General features: G+C 41.0%; 2 protein-coding genes across 6 annotated transcripts in view; both read right to left on the reverse strand.

Annotated features, from left to right (window-relative positions):
• The window catches only part of LOC139578691 (podocan-like), a 22,994-nt gene extending 22,480 nt beyond the window's left edge, over positions 1-514 (reverse strand). The window contains exon 1 of one of the 2 annotated variants that reach the window (XM_071406632.1): positions 386-514. The gene's annotated coding sequence lies outside the window, so the exon portion shown is untranslated. The remainder of the gene's footprint in view (positions 1-385) is intronic. The other variant, XM_071406631.1, reaches the window with a different exon arrangement.
• On the reverse strand, positions 116-20,206 carry LOC139578692 (sterol carrier protein 2-like). 4 transcript variants are annotated; one of them, XM_071406635.1, is made up of 6 exons: positions 20,058-20,206; positions 18,738-18,837; positions 12,425-12,554; positions 12,166-12,245; positions 8,120-8,216; positions 116-511 (listed from the first exon to the last, which is right to left on the reverse strand). In XM_071406635.1, the coding sequence occupies exons 1-5, from the start codon at positions 20,099-20,101 to the stop codon at positions 8,121-8,123; spliced, it is 450 nt and encodes a 149-aa protein (XP_071262736.1). In that variant the 5' UTR covers positions 20,102-20,206; the 3' UTR covers positions 116-511; position 8,120. The 4 variants fall into 4 exon arrangements, with proteins under 4 accessions (XP_071262736.1, XP_071262735.1, XP_071262737.1 ...); XM_071406634.1 differs by lacking the exon at positions 116-511 and adding an exon at positions 6,066-7,973; XM_071406636.1 differs by lacking the exon at positions 116-511 and adding an exon at positions 19,268-19,304 and having other exon boundaries at positions 6,066-8,216; positions 20,058-20,180.
• Positions 20,207-26,997: the final 6,791 nt, after the last annotated feature.

The raw sequence follows: 26,997 nt of genomic DNA on the forward strand, positions 1-26,997 counted from the left end.
ATGCATAATACTACTCATAAACAGATATCATGTTCTCACACCTACCTAAAGGACTCGTTAAAGCTAAAAAATAAAATAAAAAACACAACAACATTGAATCAATGACTCACAAGCTGTCAAAAATATATATTTTTATACAAGTTGTAGGTGAGTCTGTAAAAGTTCATACACATCTGGACAGCTGTACACTTGTACAGCTTACTATTATTCACTTATTCGCACACTGCCACTCAGTCCATATACAAACAGTCCTTTTCTAATATAACGGTATATGATTGGTGGCACGTTACCAATTCATACATAGCCAGTCCATAATACATAGCACATATATAATATAGATACCTACATAATTACAGCATATCTATACAATACATGCATTCTTTACCTTCTCTGATGGAGGGAGGTTAGCAGTGACAAAGGTAGTCTGGTGTCCAGTCGAACCAGAGACAGTCACATAGCAGGATAGAGAGGAGCCACAGCAACTTCACAGTCACTTTCAGATCACAGATCCCTACCAGATGTAATAGGAGAGTGGGAGTGACAGAGGGAAAGTTCAGCGAAAGAAGGGGAGAAGAAAAGATAGAAGAGAAAAAACTGTGAGCTGAAGGACAGCCAAAAGCACAAAATTCTTTGCTTTTAAACTTTTCTTTTTTTCATGGTCTGAGACAGGTCTTTTCCAATCGCCATATAATAATGAGGCCATTTCATGTTGCAATTAGTTTGTTCTGTAGAAAGAAAGAAAAGGGGACTTTTTAAATTTCCGTTCTGATTCAACAAGGATAACTTTCATATTGCTCATGAATCAACATGGATTAGTATCACAGTGAGACTATCTTGGACCGAAAGTATCTTGGATGTAGTATCTTGGCTGATGCGGAATCATACATTCCCTGTTTTTCTTTGAGCCAAGTACAAAAAGAGAGCTATCGTGAACCAGTGAGCCAGGGGTGGCAGTACCATTGTGTTATTAGCAATTTTTTCCCTCAAAAGCCTAAAAATCCTCTCAATATATAATGTCGAACAACTGCAGAGCCTGAGATTAAAGAAAGAAAAGCTTTATTAAAGATCAATGAAAAAATTGCAACTGACCACCAAAGGGGAACCAATATCATATGAGCTTATAAACTTATTAGCATTAGCATTAAAGTATTTCGAGAGAACTCATATCATTCCAGCTTGTCTTAAAATGATATTTGTTTTGAAGATGACATTTCATATAGACAGGAAACAAGAGTCTTCCAAAAAACGGCAACAGACAGGATGTGTCATAATAGCACACACGTTCTGCATAAGGTCCCTCTCTAGTCTGTGTGTACGTCCCGTATGGCACCCTATTCCATATAGTGCACTACTTTTTATCAGGGCCCATTGGGACCTACTGTATATTAGAGAATAGGGTGCCATTTGAGAAGCAGCCTATACCTACCATCAGATGCTATGCTATCTTCTTTCGGTAGACATTTCTTTGTATCACAAATTATGTTAATTCCACCATCAGCAGGCCTGTCTTTCCATATTCCCTCTGACACTTCTCAGAGGATATTCTGGCTGAATTATGTCCCATTTGAAGGCAAGGCTCTCATAATATTAGATAATTAAATCAGGATTTTTTTTTAAACGATACAGTACACACTAAGAAAAGAGGGTTCCTCAAAGGTTCTTTGGGAAAGATGATGGTTCTATGTGGAACCATAATGACTCAAATAACCCCTTTGAGCCCTTCAATGGTTCTTTGCAGTTCACAAAAGGGTTATTGGCTCTTTTAGGGCCATGATACATTGGTAATTTTTGGGGGGCAATATTGCCAAGCAATTTAGCTGGCATAGGAGTTTGGTATGAGACACTGGAGCACTGATGCGCAATGAGCAACATGGACTTGAATAATAGACTTCATATATCAACTTGAAACTGAACACAGTATGTATGTATTAACGTATCATGATAAAATAAGCAACATATGAGACATGAATGGCCAACATTGGAGTCGATTTTCTCTCGCTTGAGCTCAAAAACAATCGCCATTTCTTCCTAAATATTTTGGAAGAGCAGACTTATCACATGACCCATATCTGGGCTCTGTTTGGAGGATTCCTAAAAATTGCCCACTATGTGGCACTGCCGATCAAGATACCCCAGATAAAAGGTTGCTCATTTTCAAATGTAAAATTGTTGCAGCAACTATTGCTCGCAACATTTCTCCGCAATATTGCAAGAAAAAAAATACCATGGCCTTTAGTGATAATTAAAATGTTGGGGCAGCGGCTCATTTGAATATTTTGGGGAGTGGTTGGTGCACAGTTCTATTTTTTCAACCGTGAGTGAGAGTAATATTTCAGTTTATGTAATCTGTTGTGTTATGCCATTAGATGTGAACTATGACTATGGCCAATTATGGTGTCATGTGAAAGACTCACGTATGTCTTATGTCAATTGAGAACTGATACCTAAATCAGTGGTTTGTAAACCTCTCCTCAGGGACCCCAGATTTTCCAGAGCTAGCATACCTGATTCAACTTGTGAATTAACACGAATAATATGACCTATGGAATTTTAACAATATAATAATTACATTGGTAACCAGTTTATAATAGTAATAAGATACCTCGGGGTTTGTGGTATATTGCCAATATACCATGGCTAAGGACTGTATCCACGAAGGATAAACTGGTTTCTCGGGAATGGGCCCAAATCCCCATCATTTGCGTGAAGAAAAGACAGAGATGCATAGATAATTAACAGAGAGTAGCAGTGCGAATAGTCCGGGTGACCATTTGAATAGATGTTCAGGAGTCTTATGGCTTGGGGGTAGAAGCTGTTTAGGAGCGTCTTGGACCTAGACTTGGGCTCTGGTAATGCTTGCCGTGCGGTAGCAGAGAGATCCGTCTATGACTAGGGTGGCTGGAGTCTTTGAACATTTTTAGGGCCTTCCTCTGACACCGCCTGGTATAGAGGTCCTGGATGGCAGGAAGCTTGGCCCCAGTGATGTACTGGGCCATACACACTACCCTCTATAGTGCCTTGCGGTCGTAGGCCGAGCAGTTGCCATACCAGGCAGTGATGCAACCCGTCAGGGTGCTCTTGATGGTGCAGCTGTAGAACTTTTTGAGGATCTGAGGTCCCATGCCAAATATTTTCAGTCTTCTGAGGGGGAATAGGTTTTGCCGTGCCCTCTTCACGACTGTCTTGGTGTATTTGGACCATGTTAGTTTGTTGGTGATGTGGACGCCGATGTGGCGGATGTGTTGTTACCTACCCTTACCACCTGGGGGCGGCCCGTCAGGAAGTCCAGGATCCAGAGAGAGGTGTTTAGTCCCAGGGTCCTTAGCTTAGTGATGAGCTTTGAGGGCACTATGGTGTTGAACGCTGAGCTGTAGTCAATGAATATCATTCTCACATAGGTGTTCCTTTTGTCCAGGTGTGAAAGGGCAGTGTGGAGTGCAATAGAGATTGCATCGTCTGTGGATCTGTATGCAAATTGGAATGGGTCTAAGGTTTCTGGGATAATGGTGTTGATGTGAGCCATGACCAGCCTTTCAAAGCACTTCATGGCTACAGACGTGAGTGCTACAGGTCGGTAGTCATTTAGACAGGTTACCTTAGTGTTCTTAAGCACAGGGACTATGGTGGTCTGCTTGAAACATGTTGGTATTACAGATTCAGACAGAGAGGGGTTGAAAATGTCAGTGAAGACACTTGCCAGTTGGTGAGCACATGCTCAGAGTACACGTCCTGGTAATCCGTCTGGCACTACGGCCTTGTGAATGTTGACCTGTTTAACGGTCTTTCTCGCATCGGCTGCGGAGAGCGCGATCAAACAGTCGTCCCGGAAAAACTGATGCTCTCATGCATATTTCAGTGTTACTTGCAAAAAAGCAAGCATAGAAGTAATTTAGCTCGTCTGGTAGGCTCGTGTCACTGAGCAGCTCGTGGCTGTGCTTCCCTTTGTGGTCTGTAATAGTTTGGAAGCCCTGCCACTTCCAACGAGCGTTGGAGCCGGTGTAGTAGGATTCGACCTTAGTCCTGTATTGATGCTTTATCGGAGGGCATAGCGGGATTTCTTATCAGCTTCCGGGTTAGAGTCCCGCTCCTTAAGAGTGACAGCTCCACCCTTTAGCTCAGTGCGGATGTTGCCTGTAATCCATGGCTTCTGGTTGGGGTATGTACGTACAGTCACTGTGGTGACGACATCATCGATTCACTTATTGATGAAGCCAGTGACTGATGTGGTGTACTCCTCAATGCCATCGGAAGAATCCCGGAACATATTCCAGTCTGCTAGCAAAACAGTCCTGTAGTTTAGCATCTGCTTAATCTGACCACAGCGTTGTACGAAATCTTCAGTTTCTTGGCAATTTCTAACATGGAATAGCCTTAATTTCTCAGAACAAGAACAGATTGATGAGTTTCAGAAGAAAGGTCTTTGTTTCTAGCCATTTTGAGCCTGTAATTGAACCCACAAATGTGATGCTCCAGATACTCAAATAGTCTAAAGGCCAGTTTTATTGCTTTAATCAGCACAACAGTTTTCAGTTGTGCTAACATAATTGCAAAATGGTTTTCTAATGATCAATTAGCCTTTTAAAATTATAAACTTGGATTAGCTAACACAACGTGCCATTGGAACACAGGAGTGATGATTGCTGATAATGGGCCTCTGTACGCCTATGTAGATATTCCATAAAAAATCTGCCGTTTCCAGCTACAATAGTCATTTACAACATTAACAATGTCTACACTGTATTTCTGATCAATTTGATGTTATTTTAATGGACAAAAAATGTGCTTTTATTTAAAAAACAAGGACATTTCTAAGTAGTGTATATTTTCCCAAGTCTGTCTGTCTAAATTACAATACATTTCTCAGTATGCAGACCCCCACAATCAACCGGATACCCCAAATAAAGTTTAGGGCAAACCTAAATAAATTTAAAGGCAGTTGACCACCCCTCTTCTTCCCGGCACTCATTTTTCTGGCATCTTCATTTTCTTCTTCAGATAGCGTTACAGTTCATCCGCAGAATGGCACATATGTAACTCATGCCTGTGAAACTGGATGGCCCTTGATAATGTCCTGATTTCAATATCTAGGGAATAATCAGATTTTCACAAGAAAACAAATCTCTCACCTGAGCCTCCACCACCATTCTTTCCTCTCCATTTTCCAACCAATACACCAGCAGCATGAGAGGAGTTTGAACGTGATCTCTCTCCATGCTCACTCCACATGCACGGTCTCAGGACTGTAGATATTCCATAAAAAATTAGCAATTTCCAGGTACAATAGTCATTTACAACACTAGCAATGTCTACACTGTATTTCTGATCAATTTGATGTTATTTTAATGGACAAAAAAATAGCTTTTCTTTCAAAAACAAGGACATTTCTATGTGACCCCAAACTTTTGAACAGTAGTGTATATATATTTAGGGGATACAACCATCCCAGCTTTGCAGATTTTGCTGTGAAGAGACAGAATCATTAGATCCTTCGTTTTGGTACTGACCATATGTAGACTGTTTGTGGTCGCAGGTTCAGGACTGGCTGAAGAAATGCAACATTTACCTGGAGTTAATTCTGAAAATGTTTATCTTTAATTTACAATCTGTAGAAGCTATGAGAATAGAAAGGTTCAGCACTTTTGTGAAACATCACAGTTGAAAAATATATGGCAAATCAAAACTCAATGGTCTTCAGAGACAGATGGGAGGGGTTGAGGATAGCTGAAGGATGGGACTAAAAACAAACAAATTATAACTAATGTAAAATATACTGTCCGTAAAATGTATATAGTATGTATAATCTGGAAGTAGAAGCCTAAGTGTTGTTGTCCATTAGTTTACTCCAATTAGGGGAGCGAGCGGTGGTAGGGTTAGGGGAAAATAATATAACAAATCTAAAACATTTTCAAGGGAAAAAAAGAATGGTTAGTGGTAGAGCTGCAGACTATGTATGGCCTCCAGTAATTGGGATCTGCAACTTTCACCTCTGTATTTCCCGCTATCTATGAGTCTACCTCCTATCCTTCATGCCTATCTATGAGTAAACCATTTTTAAAGAGGGAGAATACCATTTTTAAACAGCATTTATTAGCAAGTAACAGAGAGCGTTTATTTAGGAGAAATCCCTTTAGCATCATCAGTCGTTCAGGTGGTCAGTCACAACAACATGGCTGAAAGTAACACAGTAACATTAATTCAGTGGTTCATCCATTCAGGTTTGTTTCAGATTTTATGAATCAGATGAGACCTTATCAATAGTTTTACACTTGTTCATAAAGTAACAGGGGATACTGCACACCTGAGAGGCACTTCAGTGTTTTATATCTCATAAAGGCTGAATAAGGAGAAATGACTATAGCACAGCTCTGAGATAGCATAATTCATGTATTGTACTGTCCCAAATGTCAAGAGCAATAATATATCCATTACCACATGAAACTTATTGGGGAAAAAAGATCAGACATTGCTAGATGAGAGGGGCATGATTAAATTCATTACATAATTTTCATACAAACAGATCTTCTCTGAGTCATAATAAATCAAAATGAATTAATATAAAAATATAGCTGGAAGATGCAATGCCGGGGTTCAAGCTGTGGGACCACTTTGCGACCATCAGGACAAATTGGAAAAGCTGCCCTAGGACGAGCTACTTCTGTACTCCTTACCAAGCTTGCCAATTATCAGAACTCAAAATCAAACAGATCACGCAATACGCTTTTAATGTAATATTTTCCAATAATTTTTCTCAAACAATATGGGTTCTATGAGCAATGAGCTCGCATGAATTGTTCTGTCCAACAATGCCACCATGTGGCCAAACTGAATCATACTTTATAACTTAGCTAGACTCATCGGTCTGAGTTAAAACGGATCAAGAGATATAAACATGTCCCCGTTATAGCGCCATTGTTTGGTCGATCTGAATGTGCGTAGAGATGTTGAGTCTTGACAGTGTTTGGAACATGTGTACCAAGTTGTTACAATACAAATATCGGTTTCGGAGTTATATGCATTCATGTGCCAGAACACATCCACATGAATGTTTATTGATCAGTAGCAGCCATGTTGTTTGACATGCTGTCCTGGAAAAACATGTGAGAGCTTGGTCCATAGATGCCATGTATCAAGTGTTGTACAGATGTGTCATTCGGTGCCAGAGGAGTAATGTTGAGTGGTGTTTTTTTACAAAATTCTAAAAATGGCAGAAAATCTATCATAGTGGACCTTCAGGGTCCTGGAGGCAAATTTGTTCCTTGTGAGGAGAGGGTCCTATGTAGCAAATTTTAGGACTCTAGGTGATGAGGAGTGAGGGTTATGACCTTTCAAAGTTAGCATTTTCAATCGCTTGCTATAGTGCCACCATGTGGCCAATTGGCATGGCATTGCATGAGAGGGTTTGGTCCTTTACCATCTTGCAAAGATCCACAACTCACGTGATTTAGATTTTTTTTTCACACAATTTATGGAAGAACCCGAATAATAATAATAAACTGCATCAAATACAATAGGGTTTCACCCAGATTTGCAGGCTTAGCCCCCTAACTATACTTACTTACCTAGACTTATTTTTCACTGTATTATTGACTGTATGTTTGTTTTACTCCATGTGTAACTATGTGTTGATGTATGTGTCGAACTGCTTTATCTTGGCCAGGTCGCAATTGTAAATGAGAACGTGTTTTCAACTTGCCTACCTGGTTAAATAAAGGTGAAAAAAAAAAAAAAAAAAAGAAAACTATACAGTTGGGAGAGTGAGATTAGAGTGCACCCATATAGTATATCTCTAGTGTGTTCTGGTCATTAATATATTAGAAAAAGACATAGGGGTCACAGAGAGCGAAAGGGAGAACAGTCTTTCTCTTCATCCATTATTCCATCTCATCCTTCTCTCCTCACATTCGCTCTTACTACAGTGCGGGTCCTTCCTCTCCTCACACTACTAGAGTTGGATGGGGGTGGCTGCTGTTGAGCTAGAGAAATGGTAGAAGTTACCCCTTAGTGCAGGTCTAGGACCAGTTTTGTTGTTGTAACCCCTAGTGGTTCAGGTTAGGATATGAAGATCTGATACTAGAATAGTGCTAGGGAGGTAACCTCTGACTGTAGCCCCAGGTTCTACCTCACAGCTTGGCTTTGCCTGGCTGCATCTGCAAACTCTGGAGCTTCATGGCCATTCCCATATTCCCTGTGATCTTCAGCTTGCCCTGGAAGAACGCCTAAGGATCAGAATAGAGAGTCAGTCATTAGAATCAAAAACACACAGAGAGAGAGAGAGAGAGAGCAAGCAATACTAATTTCACAGCTGCTTTTTGGGAGGGCATAGCACAAGACCATTTTTTATTAAACACACAAACACATATCTTGCACACACAATTAATCTCTCCAAACAGTTCTTCGTCAAAGCGCAGCCTCCATTTTGAGCAGTGGAAAGTAAATCACACTGCAGACAACACAATGGGGAAATACTCTTCTGGAGTGGGTCGGAAAACAAACAATTATGAAATGATTCCTGACCGGCTATACTCCGGTAGTGTGTGTTCCTGCCTGGTTTAAAGAGTTAAAATGGAGAAATTAACATCAGTGTGGAAAGTGGGGCAGCAGCAGGATCTACAGACCAGAGGGGCATATAGGACAGCCGGGGACTGCCTGTGCCTTGTGGCAGGCAGCACTAACACAGTGACCCTAACGGGTTTGGCACTGCACCCAGCGTGTGTGAAAAACCACTGGGGAAAGTGAAACCAGATTAACTAAACAGGCAGCCTTCATGGACAAATCTCTCCCCCCTGTATTGCCCAATATAGGCTACAGCTCAATATGAGAGTGAGCACTAAGCATGCAGGCCTTCTCAGAGCTACAAGTGTGAACATGTTGTCAGATGTACTCGATGTACTTGTTTAGTGTACACCCGGCTTAAGCAACAACGATAGACATCGTAACAGAAGCCCTGGAGGTTTCCTTGGTGAGACTGTAGTTCCAAAGACACGCCTATCCTCCATTACAAAAGCACCATTATATAACCTGGGGAAAAACTATAGAAGAAATGGACCATGGTCAACCTTTTGAACGATAGATAATAGTGCAGTTGGATCTAAGGTAAACAAGTATGACATCATTGCACGATGAAGATCCCAACCCTCTTCCTGGAGAGCCATCCTCCTGTCGATTTTTTGCTCCAACCCCAGTTGTAACTAACCTGGTGCAGCTTACCAACCAGCTAATTATTAAAAATCAGGTACGCTAGATTAGGGTTGGAGTGAAAACCTACAGTACGGTAGCTCTCCAGGAACAGGGTTGGAGAGCCCTGAACTACCCTTACAAATTCAGAGCCGAGTTCCTATACCACAATTTAGTATACAAAATTCCATTCAAAATCAGACATACCTACAAACAGAGCAAATTAAAAGTAAAATAACACAGACGTTGACTGCAGCGTTACTCATATTGAACCCGTTCTTTTTTATTCCAGAACGTGTTCTACTTAACGAAACAATAAGGTTAATGTGCTCTTTTCTAAAAGGATCACCTATCAGGAGGCCAGTGTTGAGATCCGGCTAATAAAGACTGTGCCCCATAGCAAAAGTCTAGACTGTGTTGATGAAGTTAATCAACAAGGGAAGCGTTTTATCAAGAAAATTATGCCAAATACTTTTTTTTAAATTAAAGTCGGCTGGATGTCCTTTGGGTGGTGGACCACTCGATACACAGGGAACTGTTGAGTGTGAAAACCCCAAGTGTTGAAGTTGTTGACACAAACCGGTGCACCTGACACCTACTACCACACCCTGTTCAAAGGCACTAAAATATTTTGTCTTGCTCATTTACCCTCTGAATGGCACACATACACAATCCTTGTCTGAATTGTCTCAAGGCTTGAAAAAAACATATTTAACCCATCTCCTCCCCTTCATCTACACCGATTGAAATAAATGTAGCAAGTTTTTTATTTTTTTATTTCACCTTTATTTAACCAGATAAGCTAGTTGAGAACAAGTTCTCATTTACAACTGCGACCTGGCCAAGATAAAGCAAAGCAGTGCGACACAAACAACAACAGAGTTAAACATGGAATAAACAAGTGTACAGTCAATAACACAATAGAAAAAAAGTGACATCGGTAAGGGATCATAGCTTTCACCTGGTCAGTCGGTCATGGAAAGAGCAGGTGTTCTTAATGTTTTGTATACTCAGCCTTCGGAAAGTATTCAAACCCCTTGACTTTTGACATTTTGTTACATTACAGCCGTATTCTAAAATTGATTAAATAGTTTTTCCCCCCCCTCAATCTATACACAATACTCCATAATGACAAAGGAAAAACAGGTTTGTAGACATTTTTGCAAATGTATTTCTTTTTAAATGACATTTTTACATAAGTATTCAGACCCTTTAATCAGTACTTGGCTGAAGCACCTTTGGCAGCGATTACAGCCTCGAGTCTTCTTGTGTACGACGTTACAAGCTTGGCACACCTGTATTTGGGGGGTTTCTCCCATTCTTCTCTGCAGATCCTCTCAAGCTTTGTCAGGTTAGATGGGGAGTGTCGCTGCACAGCTATTTTCAAGTCTCTCCAAAGATGTTCGATCGGGTTCAAGTCCGGGCTCTGGCTGGGACACTCAAGGACATTCAGAGACTTGTTCCGAAACCACTCCTGCATTGTGTTGGCTGTGTGCTTAGGGTCGCTGTCATGTTGGAAAGTGAACCTTCAACCAAGTCTAAGGTCATGAGCGCTCTGGAGCAGGTTTTCATCAAGGATCTCTCTGTATTTTGCTCCGTTCATCTTTGCTTCGATCTTGACAAGTCTCCCAGTCCCTGCCGCTGAAAAACATTGCCACCACCATGCTTCACCATAGGGATGGTGCCAGGTTTCCTCCAGGTGTGACGCTTGGCATTCAGGCTAAAGAGTTCAATCTTGGTTTCATCAGAACAGAGAAACTTGTTTCTCATGGTCTCAGAGTCCTTTAGGTGCCTTTTGGCAAACTTTTGGCAAAAAGGCTGTCATTTGCATTTTACTGGTGATTGGCTTCCATCTTGCCACTCTACCATAAAGGCCTGATTGGTGGAGTGCTGCAGAGATCTTTGTCCTTCTGGAAGGTTCTCCCATCTCCACAGAGGAACTTTAGAGCTCTGGCAGAGTGACCATCGGGTTCTTGGTCACCTCCCTGACCAAGGCCCTTTTCCCCTGATTGCTCAGTTTGGACGTGCAGCCAGCTCTAGATGGAGGCCACTGTGTTCTTTGGGACCTTCAATGCTGCAGAAATGTTTCGGTACACTTCCCCAGATCTGTGCCTCGACAAAATCCTGTCTCGGAGCTCTACAGACAATTCCTTCAACCTCATGGCTTGGTTTTTGCTCTGACATGCACTGTCAACTGTGGGACATTATATTGACGTGTGTCCCTTTCCAAATCATGTCTAAACAATTGAATTTACCACAAGTGGACTCCAAGTTGTAGACCATCTCAAGGATGCTTAATGGAAACAGGATGCACCTGATCTCAATTTCAAGTCTCATAGCAAAGGGTCTGAATACTTATGTAAATAAGGTATTTCAGTTTAAATTTATTTAATTTGCAAAACAATTTTTAAAAAAATCACTTTGGGGTATTGGGTATTGGGGTATTGTGTGTAGATTGCTGAGTAAAAACTTTTTATTAATCAATTTTAGAATAAGGCTGAAACATAACAAAATGTGGAAAAAGTCAAGGGGTCTGAATACTTTCCGAAGGCACTGTATGAATATAACATTCTGTTGGTGGCAAGAATTTTGTATAATCATTTCAATTTAAAAACTCAGTGTTGAAGCTTGTTAGCTAACATACCATAGTAGGGTTTTCTATTTCACTATTGACAGTTGTCTGACTGGCTGGCTGATGACTGACTGACTAAAGAAATTAAGTCAAATGAGAGGTCATGAAGAACAGGAGTACAGCCCACGCCATTATGTAAAAACTCAATATTGAAATGGACCAATTAGAATAGACAGCCTCTCTCACACCCATAAGTCTAAGAAGATTGTTTAAGTTTGCAAACTTAAACAAAGAGACTGACTAAAATACAGCATATCAACTCCCTAAAGTAATAACAGCAGAAGTCCGCTACTAACAACTATGGGGGAAAAGAGTTTGTTGAGTCTAAACACGCCCCACCAAGGCCAAGTAATACTTACTGTCTGTGGGTTCATTTTCCCCGTCATCAAGGACAGCAGGTCTGCATCCAACATGGCAATGGTGCAGTCCGCTTTCTTTGCTAGAAGGGGAGAAGGAGGAGAGGAAGAGGCGAGCAAGAAAGGGAGAAATACAGAGAGACCACAACAATCACAATACAGCCTGTAAAAATACAACTAGCTTTTTACATTCTTACTGTCAATGTGGACGAAACCTCTCATTCTGACCTGTCGTTGTGGACACAGCCCTTGCTGTTCTTACCTGTGTCATTGTGAACGCAGCCCTTGCCATTCTTCACGTCCACTATCCAGATCGCCTCTTCACCATCCGGACCATCCTTTACCTTGAAGGCAAACACCCCCCCAATCTTCTTCACAAATGACTCCCCATCCTACACAGAGATACAAGGTATTAAGAATGATAATCAGTACTATATCATAATGTCATGTCCAAATATGGGGGAAAAAGGACTCCGATGTTAGGCAACGGTAAAAAAAAAAAAATTCATCCCTAACAAAACATTTCACATTTAGTTAAACCATTCCTTGATCCATGGGCTTTATAAAATCATTAAAAGAACTGCAAAGAATTCAATGAAAACACACATACTAAAATCATATATTAATGATCAATTAGGCTACTGGAAAACTATTTTCTGAACATGTGTAACAAGGGATAGAATGTTTGACTTCCTGTAATTACATATTCTCACAGTCCAGATATGAATACAATATTGAAACCTCTGTGGATTATCAGATACATAATAGTGGAATATCATTACACCAAAATCAAATCAAAGTTTATTTGTCACGTGCGCCGAATACAACAGGTGTAGACCTTACAGTGAAATGCTTACTTACAGGCTCTAACCAATAGTGCAAAAAAGGTATTAGGTGAACAATAGGTAAGTAAAGAAATAAAACAGTAAAAAGACAGACTATATACAGTAGCGAGGCTATATACAGTAGTGAGGCTACATAAAGACACCGGTTAGTCAGGCTGATTGAGGTAGTATGTACATGTAGATATGGTTAACGTGACTTTGCATATATGATGAACAGAGTAGCAGTAGCGTAAAAGAGGGGTTGGCGGGTGGTGGGTGGCGGGACACAATGCAGATAGCCCGGTTAGCCAAAACAGTAATAGATTCTCTGAAAAGTTTTTGTCTGACGCACAGTTTTACGATGTCTGTGAGACAATCCACGTGACTAGGTGCAATAGCTCCTCCTTCTGCCTTCAGTGTATTTTCTCACCTTGGTCTTTGCATCCTGATTGGTCAGTGTCATCTCTTGTGGGAAAGGGCAGTGTGGAGTGCAATAGAGATTGCATCATCTGTTTGGGCGGTATGCAAATTGGAGTGGGTCTAAGGTTTCTGGGATAATGGTGTTGATGTGAGCCATTACCAACCTTTCAAAGCACTTCATGGCTACGAACGTGAGTGCTACAGGTCTGTAGTCATCTAGGCAGGTTGCCTTTGTGTTCATGGGCACAGGAACTATGGTGGTCTGCTTGAAACATGTTGGTATTACAGACTCTATCAGGGACATGTTTAAAATGTCAGTGAAGACACCTACCAGTTGGTCAGAACATGCCCGGAGCACACATCCTGGTAATCCATCTGGCCCCGCAGCCTTGTGTATGTTGACCTGTTTAAAAGTCTTACTCACGTCGGCTACGGAGCGCGTGATCACGCAGTCGTCCGGAACAGCTGATGCTCTCATGCATGCCTCAGTGTTACTTGTCACTGTTACTTGTTAGAGTCCCGCACCTTGAAAGCGGCAGCTCTACCCTTTGGCTCAGTGCGAATGTTGCCTGTAATCCATGGCTTCTGATTGGGGTATGTACGTACAGTCACTGTAGGGACGACGTCCTCGATGCACTTATTGATAAAGCCAGTGACTGATGTGGTGTACTCCTCAATGCCATCGCAAGAATCCCGGAACATGTTCCAGTCTGTGATAGCAAAACAGTCCTGCAGTTTAGCATCTGCTTCATCTGACCAATTTTTTATAGACCGAGTCACTGGTGCTTCCTGCTTTAATTTTTGCTTGTAAGCAGGAATCAGGAGGATAGAGTTGTGGTCGGATTTACCAAATGGAGGGTGAGGGAGAGCTTTGTACGTGTCTCTGTGTGTGGAGTACAGGTGATCTAGAATTTATTTCCCTCTGGTTGCAGATTTAACATGTTGATAGAAATTTGGTAGAACTGATTTAAGTTTCCCTGCATTAAAGTCTCTGGCCACTAGGAGCGCCGCCTCTGGGTGAGAGATCCTAATGCGAACCAGATCGCCAGCACTGCTCCACTGCTGCCAGACAGACTTGTAAAATCTAAAGTAGGACAAGAGATAGTGATGCACCAATATGACATTTTTGGCCGGTACTGATTTCCGATATTTTCCTTGCAAAAAAAACAAAACAGATACCGATAACCGATATGAAAAAGTGTTGCGGCCTTTTAAGCATTCTAGTACAGTTAAATAGTTAACACACACACACACGCAGAGGTCTAAGGCCCTGCATCTCAGTGCAAGAGGTGTCACTACAGTTCCTGGTTCAAATCCAGGCTGTATCACATCCGGTCGTGATTGGGAGTCCCATAGGGCGGCGCACAATTGGCCCAGCATCACCTGGTTTGGCCAACATTGTAAATAAGAATTTGTTCTTAACTGACTTGCCTAGTTAAATAAAGGTTACACACACACACAGACCAAAAAGTTATTTTGTTGTTATTTACATATGTCCCCATTACCAGTAAAACAATCAAAACCTATTTCTTTCACTTACTTACTGTGCTGTTTCGTTATTCAGTCGTTTCATTCTCAACCAGGATTTCTATGGAACGTCGTTTGGGTATTTGCGTGTCAAAAAATATACTATTTAACACTATTTGACGTGTCAAATAAGCTTGTTGACCAATCAGTACCTGAATATGACGGCACGTCACATAATTTAAACGGGTCCACACATTTTTTTATGTAGTTATTACACACTGATTACACTATCACTCGTATTTCATATGTCACAATGATTTATCGATACGTATACTACGATGCTGGAAAAGTTGTATCGCGCACTACTGCTGCTCATAAAAAAAGCTAGCTAGCTCATGGATGCAAACAATGTTCTTCCCCAAAAACATAGCAAAACGACAACCTGTTTCAGTAGCTATAGTTAGCTAGCTACCTACAGTGGGGAGAACAAGTATTTGAAACACTGCCGATTTTGCAGGTTTTCCTACTTACAAAGCATGTAGAGGTCTGTAAGTTGTATCATAGGTACACTTCAACTGTGAGAGATGGAATCTAAAACAAAACTCCAGAAAATCACATTGTATGATTTTTAAGTAATTAATTTGCATTTTATTGCATGACATAAGTATTTGATACATCAGAAATGCAGAACTTAATATTTGGTACAGAAACCTTTGTTTGCAATTACAGAGATCATACGTTTCCTGTAGTTCTTGACCAGGTTTGCACACACTGCAGCAGGGATTTTGGCCCACTCCTCCATATAGACCTTCTCCAGATCCTTCAGGTTTCGGGGCTGTCGCTGGGCAATACGGACTTTCAGCTCCCTCCAAAGATTTTCTATTGGGTTCAGGTCTGGAGACTGGCTAGGCCACTCTAGGACCTTGAGATGCTTCTTACGGAGCCACTCCTTAGTTGCCCTGGCTGTGTGTTTCGGGTCATTGTCATGCTAGAAGACCCAGCCACGACCCATCTTCAATGCTCTTACTGAGGAAAGGAGGTTGTTGGCCAAGATCTCGCGATACATGGCCCCATCCATCCTCCCCTCAATACGGTGCAGTCGTCCTGTCCCCCTTGCAGAAAAGCATCCACAAAGAATGATGTTTCCACCTCCATGCTTCACAGTTGGGATGGTGTTCTTGGGGTTGTACTCATCCTTCTTCTTCCTCCAAACACGGCGAGTGGAGTTTAGACCAAAAAGCTCTATTTTTGTCTCATCAGACCACATGACCTTCTCCCATTCCTCCTCTGGATCATCCAGATGGTCATTGGCAAACTTCAGACGGGCCTGGACATGCGCTGGCTTGAGCAGGGGGACCTTGCGTGCGCTGCAAGATTTTACTAATGGTTTTCTTTGAGACTGTGGTCCCAGCTCTCTTCAGGTCATTGACCAGGTCCTGCCGTTCTGGGCTGATCCCTCACCTTCCTCATGATCATTGATGCCCCACAAGGTGAGATCTTGCATGGAGCCCCAGACCGAGGGTGATTGACCGTCATCTTGAACTTCTTCCATTTTCTAATAATTGCGCCAACAGTTGTTGCCTTCTCACCAAGCTGCTTGCCTATTGTCCTGTAGCCCATCCCAGCCTTGTGCAGGTCTACAATTTTAACCCTGATGTCCTTACACAGCTCTCTGGTCTAGGCCATTGTGGAGAGGTTGGAGTCTGTTTGATTGAGTGTGTGGAAAGGTGTCTTTAATACAGGTAACGAGTTCAAACAGGTGCAGTTAATACAGGTAATGAGTGGAGAACAGGAGGGCTTCTTAAAGAAAAACTAACAGGTCTGTGAGAGCCGGAATTCTTACTGATTGGTAGGTGATCAAATACTTATGTCATGCAATAAAATGCAAATTAATTACTTAAAAATCATATAATGTGATTTTCCGGATTTTTGTTTTAGATTCCGTCTCTCACAGTTGAAGTGTACCTATGATAACAATTACAGACCTCTACATGCTTTGTAAGTACGAAAACCTGCAAAATCAGCAGTGTATCAAATACTTGTTCTCCCTACTGTATATAGCTAGGTGTCATCATCTAAAATTACCCTAATTTAGAGACAGTTCTTATTTGATTAAATGGTGTTCGGACCCATCTATGTGAAGCTAGCCAAAGTAAGGATTAGCCACAATAGTGGACTTAGTATGGCATAATTATACTATTTGTATTACTGTCAATGACATACCTTTATTTTGAAGGCAAACCGCAAATTCCACTATTGTGCCTAATCCTTATTGTGGCTAGCTTCACATCACATAACCTGGTGCGGTCGAGCCTCACTTGCCAGATGAAGCTAGCTGGCTGCTTATAACATTAGCTTTGGGCAAAAGGGTTAAGTAGCTGGCTAGCTATGTATTTTCATGAACTGAAGTTCAATTTCTATAGACTAAGAACAAGTGGCAACCTAGCTAATACTTACTCACAAGGATTCCTAAATCATTGCCAAGAATAATGAAAATGACTCCAGGTTCTACTGGTTTTCAGGCTGGTTGTATTGGTGCCAGCTAGGTACCAAGCTAAAGCTAGCTACCCCAGAAGTTGCTGTCGCGGTATTGTAAACACATCGTTCGTGGCCGGTGTTTGTAGATTTTTTTGTACATCTTTTTTGACACGCAAAGACCCGTACGGCATTCCATAGTATATATGTCGTGACGCTAACAGCAGTGATGCTATTACTGTGTAACTCCGGTGGGGCAACATCTGAAAAATAGCGCACTTGGTAGTGTGTACCGGTGCTCGACCAGTTGGCAAAAGCCAACATCACCCACGACAGACAACGGTTGATTGTCAAGGGCAATGAATACCATTATCTTGGCTTTAATGGATTTCGCCTTGGAGTTGTCTTGCTGAATGTTGTTCCTCTTTGAAATGACTGCTCGACTTGTTGACTGCTCGATCCACACAGCAGACATTGTGGGCTAGTTTAGGAATGCTGTGTTGCACATATAGCGCAAAATTTTACATGGCATCATTACATCATGTACCTACGTTATATAGGTATGCACGTCAGCTTTGACATCGGTTTTGCACATTGGGGCATTAAGCTAGACATTGGGCCGATACCGATGTTGGCATTTTTAGCTAATATCGACCGATTCCGATATGTTCACCGATATATCGTGCATCCCTACAAGAGATGAATGTTGCACATCCAGAGTCAAAAGAGTTGCAGACTAGTTTGGTTCCGTTTATTTCTGTCTGTGTAATAGAGGTCTAGTTGTGTATTTTGGACCCAACAGCACTGCTGTTCACTGATGGCTAGGCTGTGTTAAGGCGAGAGATAGAGATAGCGAGAAACTGAGATAGCGAGAGAGAGTGAGTGAGGGGGAGAGAGATCTGCCATCATCTAGCTTGTGATGTTTATAGTAGTAATGAGGTCAGAAGGAGCAAAGCAGCTGCCAATAAACACACAGCTTTATAGAGTGCAGGACCATTTATCTGATTGGTTCAAACAACATAACTTTATCATTATATGACATGGAGAAAAGCCTGTTTCCGGGAAGGGACCCAAGTGTGCTGCAGTCGAAGTGGAAAGAGAAATGGAAATAGTTTGTCTCCTTCATGTAGTACGGTATGATCAAGTTGAATAACCCTCATATGGCTGTAGTGTGGAGGAAATGGATCAGAGGTCACAATATACACATTTTCAGTGAAAAGGAACAGAAAAGAGGTCTAAACATGTTGGTGTGAAAACAGAATGAGGGTTTGCAGCATAAGCAGGACGTATTCCAATAGCCATTGTTTCATTTTGTGCCATTTTAGCCTACTTTAGAGGATGAAGCAATAATTGTTAACTGAAACAGATAACACACAGTAATGAAGGTACCTCCTCCAGCTTCTTTTTTATCTCCTGGAAGACTGCATAGGCCTTGAACCTCTCCAGGCTGCTCTCTGCATTGGTTTTAACTGCCTGGATTCTCTGGGAGCTGAGAGAGGAGCGAGAGACAGAAAGAGAGAGCGAGGGGGAGAACGAGAGAGACACATAATGGACAGAAGGCATGACATACAGAGCCTGTGAGATAGGTGACAACTATAAGAAGCCAATTAGGATTATTCAGCAGGAGAAAAGAGGCATGGGGGTAGATCACCCAGGCTAAAGAGACAGAGCCCTCATTACATAAGGCTCTTGCAACAGTCACAAGTAGCTACTTTTAGCAACACTAGTATTTACACACTAATGTTGCAAGGAATTTGCTTGCAAAAAAACAGAATAGTCCTCCAAAGGCCAGGAGTTAAATCTAATTCAATCTCAATTTACTATTCAGATTGTCCGTAGGGTAGGTCCTTATGCAGGGGGAAAAAACAAATCTGCTTCTTTGTGCAGGTATGTTGTAGACTCACTTCCTCTCCGCTTACCTCATATTAAAATAAAAGTCCTGCACGTGCACCATACCTGCACAAAAAAAGCAAGACTTTTATTTTAACATGAGGTAAGCAGAGAGGAACTGAATGAGTCTCCAACAGACACACATTTGGAAATTCTGTTTAATTATACATTCCATTCTGACTTTCTCAAATTCCCTACTGCACAAGGGCTCAAGCATACAGACAATCAACAAAATAAGTTGGAATGTAATTTTATTTAACTTCTGGCTTCCTGCGAACTATTGCGTTTTTTTTTACAAACTAAGTCACAACATGATGGTGTTGCACTGTAAACCATGTCAGTCAACTACTCTAATTATCAGTGACTGACATCCACTGTGAGAGCAGTCCAAATGCAGAGAGCAGAAGAGATATTTGATGTAAGTTGTAGAAAAGGGTTGGCTCTTCTGATGACATAATTAGACTTAATATCTAAAGTTTTAACCTACATCTAAACGCAATATGATGAATGTGGTGTGAAAGTAATACCAGTGGCTAAAGTTAATAACTAGCAAGTATATGGATAAATAAAGATGGATTCCATAGGAATATAATACTTATCAGGTTGGCAAGGTTTCGCTATCCTGTTATTATTACACAAGTCATGTGTTAGCACAGCAGTTGTCATTGTTTTCAAAGAGCTAGCCAATGAGCTAGCCAGCAGCTAGCATAGCTCCACACTTGCATTTCACAAGGTTGACCCGATCCAGATGAATAATGCGAGGAAACGAGTGGCAATTAAATGGCTGTGATAATGTTACTAACTCGAAGTATTTCTCACCTTACAACCTGTGATTCGCGCATTTTGAAATTTGAAACAACCATTTTCAAACAGGCCGATGCAGCTCTTATGCTTGCTGTGTTGTGAATCAACTTTGTAACCGGAATTCCTTATTATGCTTCTCTGCAAGACCCTACATGTCAATAGCCGAGAGGGCGATGATTTGATCTTCAATGCAGAGTTCTACTACACTGTTCCTTGGAGCCCAAGATTTTTACCTAGAATTTTTTTCTCTCACAAAAACAGCCGAATTTACTCTCAGCCTATCTGACCTATCTGACTAACATCTTTGTTCATGTGTTGATGAGTATTATTGGCCACTATTCCAATCACACGATCTTATTCTGCCTTAAACAACTAATTTCACTTGTAAGCCTTGCTCTTTTTAAATTTTATTTATTTAATGGTTTTATTTGTAATAAAACATGTGTAAGACATTTATATTGCAAACTAATTTTTAAATAGATTGTCGAACAAAGGTCAGTACCATGAAATTGTCTTGTCCCTCGCCTCATAAGTCGTGGTTTAGTGACATATTTTGAGTTACAAAATAAATGTTTCTACCACTTTAAAACCTGTTCAACTTTGAGCGGTTGTTTTGGGTCATGTACAAGGTCTGGTGAGTATGGGGGGGTACACCCCCCAAATTAAAAAATAAAATAAAATATTCATCATAAAATAGAAAGTGACAAATCATTTGAAAGCTACAGGCCTTGTCTTCTTGGATATTGATCTCAAATCTTACTACTGGCAATGTCATAAGAATCTCCCCTTCCCCCATAAAGGGCGGCAGGTAGCCTAGCGGTTAAGAGTGTTGGGCCAGTACCCGAAAGGTCGCTGGATCGAATCCCCAAGCCGACTAGGTGAAAAATCTGTCGATGTGCCCTTGAGTGAGGCACTTAACCCTAATTGCTCTTGTAAGTCGCTCTGGATAAAAGTGTGTGCTAAATTACTTAAATGTTAATGTCATAGAGTTTAATGGCTGTGATAGGAGGAAACTGAGAATGGATCAACGACATTGTAGTTACTACACAATACTAACCTAATTGACAGAGTGAAAATAAGGAAGCCTGTACAGAATACAAATATTCATCCTGTTTGCAACAAGGCTCTGCAAAAGATGTCTGGATAAAAAAGAAACAGAATGGAACTAAGCACAGGCAAAATCCTAGAGAAAAACCTGGTTCATTCTGCTTTCCACCAGATACTGGGAGATTAGTTCACCTTTCAGCTGGACAATAACCTAAAACACAAAGCCAAATCTACACTGGAGTTGTTTACTAAAATGGTGAATGTTCCTGAGTGGCCGAGTTAGTTTCGACTTTAATCTACATGAAAATGTATGGCAAGACCTGAAGACTCACAGCTGTCATCCCTACCAAAGGCGCTTCTTCAAAAAATGTAATCATGGGTGTGAATACTTATGTAAATTAGATATTTCTGTATTTAATTTTCAATACATTTGCAAAAAAATCTAAAAAACATTTTCACTTTTTCATTATGGGATTCAGGCTGTAACACAACAAAATGTGGAATAAGTCAAAGGGTATGAATACTTTCTGAAGGCACTGTAAACAGGAGTAATAGTGACCAGTATCAGGATAAATAGATAGATACCCAATGGTAATGGCAATCAATAAGCAATGAATTGCAGCGTAGTGGTAGTAAGAAATCTAATCAATAATCATTTTAGTGGCAGGTGTGAGGGGGAGCAGTAGTTGTTAGCCATTTAAGTCATATGGCCAGGGCCCAGTTTTTCAAAACGTATCTATCTGGATTTTCGCCTGTCGGATAGGATTAAATGCATAGAAATAGAATGAATGAATCATTGACTTGAATGGGGACTCCCGTTCTATTCATTATATTTCTATGCATTTAATCTTATCCAATAGGCGAAATCCAGATAGATAACATTTGAAAACTGGGCCCTGGGGATAGAACCTGTACCGCCTGCCGGACGGGAGCATGGAGAGCAGTCCATGTCTTGGGTGGCTGAAGTCTTAGGCCCGAAAAATTGCCAATCTCAGACACGGCTTGGCATGTACGTCCTGGATGCCTGGGCGCTCACCCCCAGTGATGCGCTGGGCTGTCCGCACCCCCCTCTGTAGGGCCTTCCAAGGGCGGTGCAGTTGCCATACCAAACGGTGATACAACCAGTAAGGATCCTCTCGATGATGCAACTGTAAAAGGATCTAAGGGGCCATGCCAAATCGTTTCAGCCTCCTCAGGGAGAAGAAGCACTGCCGTGCCTTCTTCACTACTGTGCTTGTTTGAGAGGACCCTGTTAAGTCCTCAGTGATGTGGACACAGAGGAACTTGAAGCTCTTGGCCCTCTCCATTGCGACCCCGTCAATGTGGATGACGGGCCGCAGTGTGGATGAATATTCGATGAGGGGTGTTGACGTCAACCGCCTGTATTCAGTTAAGAGTGATATGCTATGCTAGCCTCATGAATATGCATAGACCATCTCAAATTTCAACAGGGACAACTTAGATATTAAGTGTTTTTGGTAGCACTTCATTTTAAGGAGACTTTATTACAGTGTAATTACATGTTTAATTACACTAACAAGCATTGTAGTTAATTGTAATAACTCCTAGTTACACTGTAATAACATGTAACTCACTGGTGGTTATTGCTGTTTGTAATTACAGAGGTGTAACAACAAATGTTTATTACCATGCTTGTTACAATTTAGTGTTTCGTTTATTCTCAGCTGCATCTGATTCAGTAATAACTGTTACACGGTTGCGATCTCTTCTGGACAGATGTGCCGGGTGTCCGAGATTACAAAGGTTGGAGGCTCAATAGGCTCTAATTACCTACCTGTGAATGTGCACTCTTCAAAATCACCACTCAATGTTTTTGCTCAAACTTGCCCCCAAAAAGGGTATCATCTGAGTTAACTTGGTTGAGTTTACAATAACAGATCAGATGTAGGTCGACCTCACTGACTGGGGTCTACCATATGGGTGTCATCCCAGATTATAATAATTCAGAAATTACTTATAATATGTACTTTACCCATTATGACAACCTGAACCTCCTTGCCATCCAAGTGCGAGGATAAACCCACAAGTACACCACAGAGTAATATCTGCATAAGTACAATGTAATTACTAGGTGTTACACAGGATTTAGCTACTTAAAATGAAGTGTATCTTGATGGGTACTTATACTTGTAATTAATGTGTACTTATATAGCACATTACCGAATCCTAACAACCTGGCCCTTATTTTAAGGCTTCTGGAAGCGCCCCTCAAGTGGGAGGATAAACACACTAGCACACCACAGAATACATGTCATATCTGTATAAGTACAATGCAATTAGTAGGTGTTATACAGGATTTAACTAGTTAAAATGAAGTGTATCTTCAGGGGTACTTACTTGTAATGAATGTGTACTTATATAGTACATTACTCATCCTGACCCTCATTTTAAAACATCTGTAAGCACCATCCAAGTGAGAAAATAAACACACTAGTACACCACAGAGTACATGTAAAATTTGTACAATGTAATTACTAGGTGTTACACCTAATTTTAACTAGCTAAATCCTGTGTATCTTTAAGTGTACCTAATTGTAATTATAGTGTACCTACAAAGTATGACAATTCTGACAATCCATTCGGGCAATTTAATCGTCAGCTTTTGAAAGCGCCATCCAAGTGAGAAAATAAACACACTATTACACCACAGACTACATATAGTGGTGCGGGTTGAGTTTCAAGCTCCTTGGTGTCCACATCACCAACAAACTATCATTGTCCAAACACACCAAGACAGTCATGAAGAGGGCATGACAACACCTATTCCCCCTCAGGAGACTGAAAAGATTTAGCATGGGTCCCCAGATCCTCAAAAAGTTCTACAGCTGCACCATCGAGAGCATCCTAACGAGTTGCATCACCGCCTGGTATGGCAACTGTTCGGTATCCGACCGTAAGGCGCTGCAGAGGGTAGTGCGTACGGACCTGTACATCACTGTGGCCAAGCTTCCTGGCATCCAGGACCTATATACTAGGCGGTGTCAGAGGAAGGCCCAAAAACTTGTCAAAGACTCCAGTCACCCAAGTCATAGACTGTTCTCTCTGCTACTGCATGGCAAGTGGTACCGGAGCGCTAAGTCTAGGTCCAAAAGGCTCCTTAACAGCTTCTACCGCCAAGCCATAAGAATGCTGAACAATTAATCAAATGGCCACCCGGACTATTTACATTGACACTCCCCCCACCCCCTTTGGTTTTTACACTGCTGCTACTCGCTATCTATTATCTATGCATAGTCACTTTACCCCTACTTACATGCACAAATTACCTCGACTAACCTGTACCCCCACATATTGACTCGGTACCGGTACCGCCTGTGCGGTACCTCGTTATTGTTATTTTATTGTGTTACTTTATATAAAAAATGTTACTTTAGTTTATTTAGTAAATATTTTCTTAACTCTATTTCTTGAACTGCATTGTTGGTTAAGGGCTTGTAAGTAATAATTAAACGGTAACGTCACACCTGTTGTATTCGGCACATGTGACAAATAACATTTTATTTCATTTGTGATATCTGCGTAAGTACAAGGTTGTCGCTAGTTCTTACACAGGATTTAGCTATTTAAAGTGAAGCGTAAATTTATAGTTACCTATGAGCAATTTCTTTATAATGAATTTACTCATTACCAACTGAAAATAACTACAATAAGGATTTGTATTGTTTGTTTAATCTCATTAATCAAATTATTAATCTAAGATATATAGACCTACTCAATAACATACAAATAACTATTCTAGTGGTGACTCAAAAATGTAGCCTATAGTATGCTGAGTAGCCTAGACCGCTAGCTAATTTAGAAAAAATGGGATTGTCTTTTTCATCCCTTTTTAACATTACCACTAATAATGGAAATCAAAAACTCTGTCTCTGTCTTTGTCTTTATCCGTTTCTTTTTAGTAAGAATTTTCCCATCCTAGAGTCTGAGACCTTGTGGGAATCTGTAGTAGAGAAGAAGAATGCATGACAATTTAACATAGACACTATACCTTACCCCTAGTTATCATCATCATGATTTCTATAGTTTAGGCATATAGCTAGCCAGGCCAAGCTAGTTGTGTCATCCAGCTACCAATAATAGTGCTTGTGTTGACACAAGTAACTAGCTAGCTAACATTAACATGCTGGTTGTCTCACATAACACCAACAGCATCATTGCGTTTTGGTACACCAGAAGTACATTCATTTCCAATGGAACACTGCGTTTGCCTTGCAACATTGCATTGCAGAGGCAGTTGCATAAGTTGGATAAATCGAACTAATGCATCAAATTGTATGTGTAGATGGCTTGACAGTAATGGTAGCAGAAGGTGAATGTTGAACTTTTCTCGCACACATATCCAGATGATGCTGCGTACCATTTTGCGCAATTACGCTGTAGGTGTGTGTGAGGCGTAAATCCGTCAGGCTATTGGAATACTACTCCTGCTGTAGGTGTGTGTGAGGCGTAAATACATCACATTCATCTTCTGCACATCTATCACTCCAATGTTTAATTGCTAAATTGTAATTATTTCGCCACTATGGCCTATTTATTGCCTTACCTCCCTAATCTTACTACATTTGCACATACTGTATATTGACTTTTCTATTGTGTTATTGATAGTACGTTTGTTTATCCCATGTGTAACTGTGTTGTTTTTGTCACACTGCTTTACTTCATCTTGGCCAGGTAGCAGTTGTAAATGAGAACTTGTTCTCAACTGGCCTACCTGGTTAAATAAAGATGAAATAATCTCTCATTTGACGAACCTATCAATAAAATTTCAAGGACAGCTTTGTAACATTGCAAAAATCTGAAACTTTCTGTCCAAAAATGATGCAGAAAAATGTATCCATGCTTTTGTCACTTCTAGATTAGACTACTGCAATGCTCTACTTTCCGCCTACCCGGATAAAGCACTAAATAAACTTAAATTAGTGCTAAACACAGCTGCTAGAATCTTGACTAGAACCAAAACATTTGATCATATTACTCCAGTGCTCGCCTCTCTACACTGGCGTCCTGTTAAGGCAAGGGCTGATTTCAAGGTTTTACTGCTAACCTACAAAGCATTACATGGGCTTGCTCCTACCTATCTTTCTGATTTGGTCCTGCCATACTTACACGTATGCTATAGTCACAAGACGCAGGCCTCCTTACTGTCCCTACAGTGGGGAGAACAAGTATTTGATACACTGCCGATTTGGCAGGTTTTCCTACTTACAAAGCATGTAGAGGTCTGTAATTTTTTATCATAGGTACACTTCAACTGTGAGAGACGGAATCTAAAACAAAACTCCAGAAAATCACATTGTATGATATTTAAGTAATTAATTTGCATTTTATTGCATGACATAAGTATTTGATCACCTACCAACCAGTAAGAATTCCGGCTCTCACAGACCTGTTAGTTTTTCTTTAAGAAGCCCTCCTGTTCTCCACTCATTACCTGTATTAACTGCACCTGTTTGAACTCGTTACCTGTATAAAAGACACCTGTCCACACACTCAATCAAACAGACTCCAACCTCTCCACAATGGCCAAGACCAGAGAGCTGTGTAAGGACATCAGGGATAAAATTGTAGACCTGCACAAGGCTGGGATGGGCTACAGGACAATAGGCAAGCAGCTTGGTGAGAAGGCAACAACTGTTGGCGCAATTATTAGAAAATGGAAGAAGTTCAAGATGACGGTCAATCACCCTCGGTCTGGGGCTCCATGCAAGATCTCACCTCGTGGGGCATCAATGATCATGAGGAAGGTGAGGGATCAGCCCAGAACTACACGGCAGGACCTGGTCAATGACCTGAAGAGAGCTGGGACCACAGTCTCAAAGAAAACCATTAGTAACACACTACGCCGTCACAAATCTCCGCTGTTGAAAACCAAATGCTAGTATAAAAG

Source organism: Salvelinus alpinus, chromosome 6 (genome assembly GCF_045679555.1).
Source record: "Salvelinus alpinus chromosome 6, SLU_Salpinus.1, whole genome shotgun sequence".
Taxonomy (NCBI): domain Eukaryota; kingdom Metazoa; phylum Chordata; class Actinopteri; order Salmoniformes; family Salmonidae; genus Salvelinus; species Salvelinus alpinus.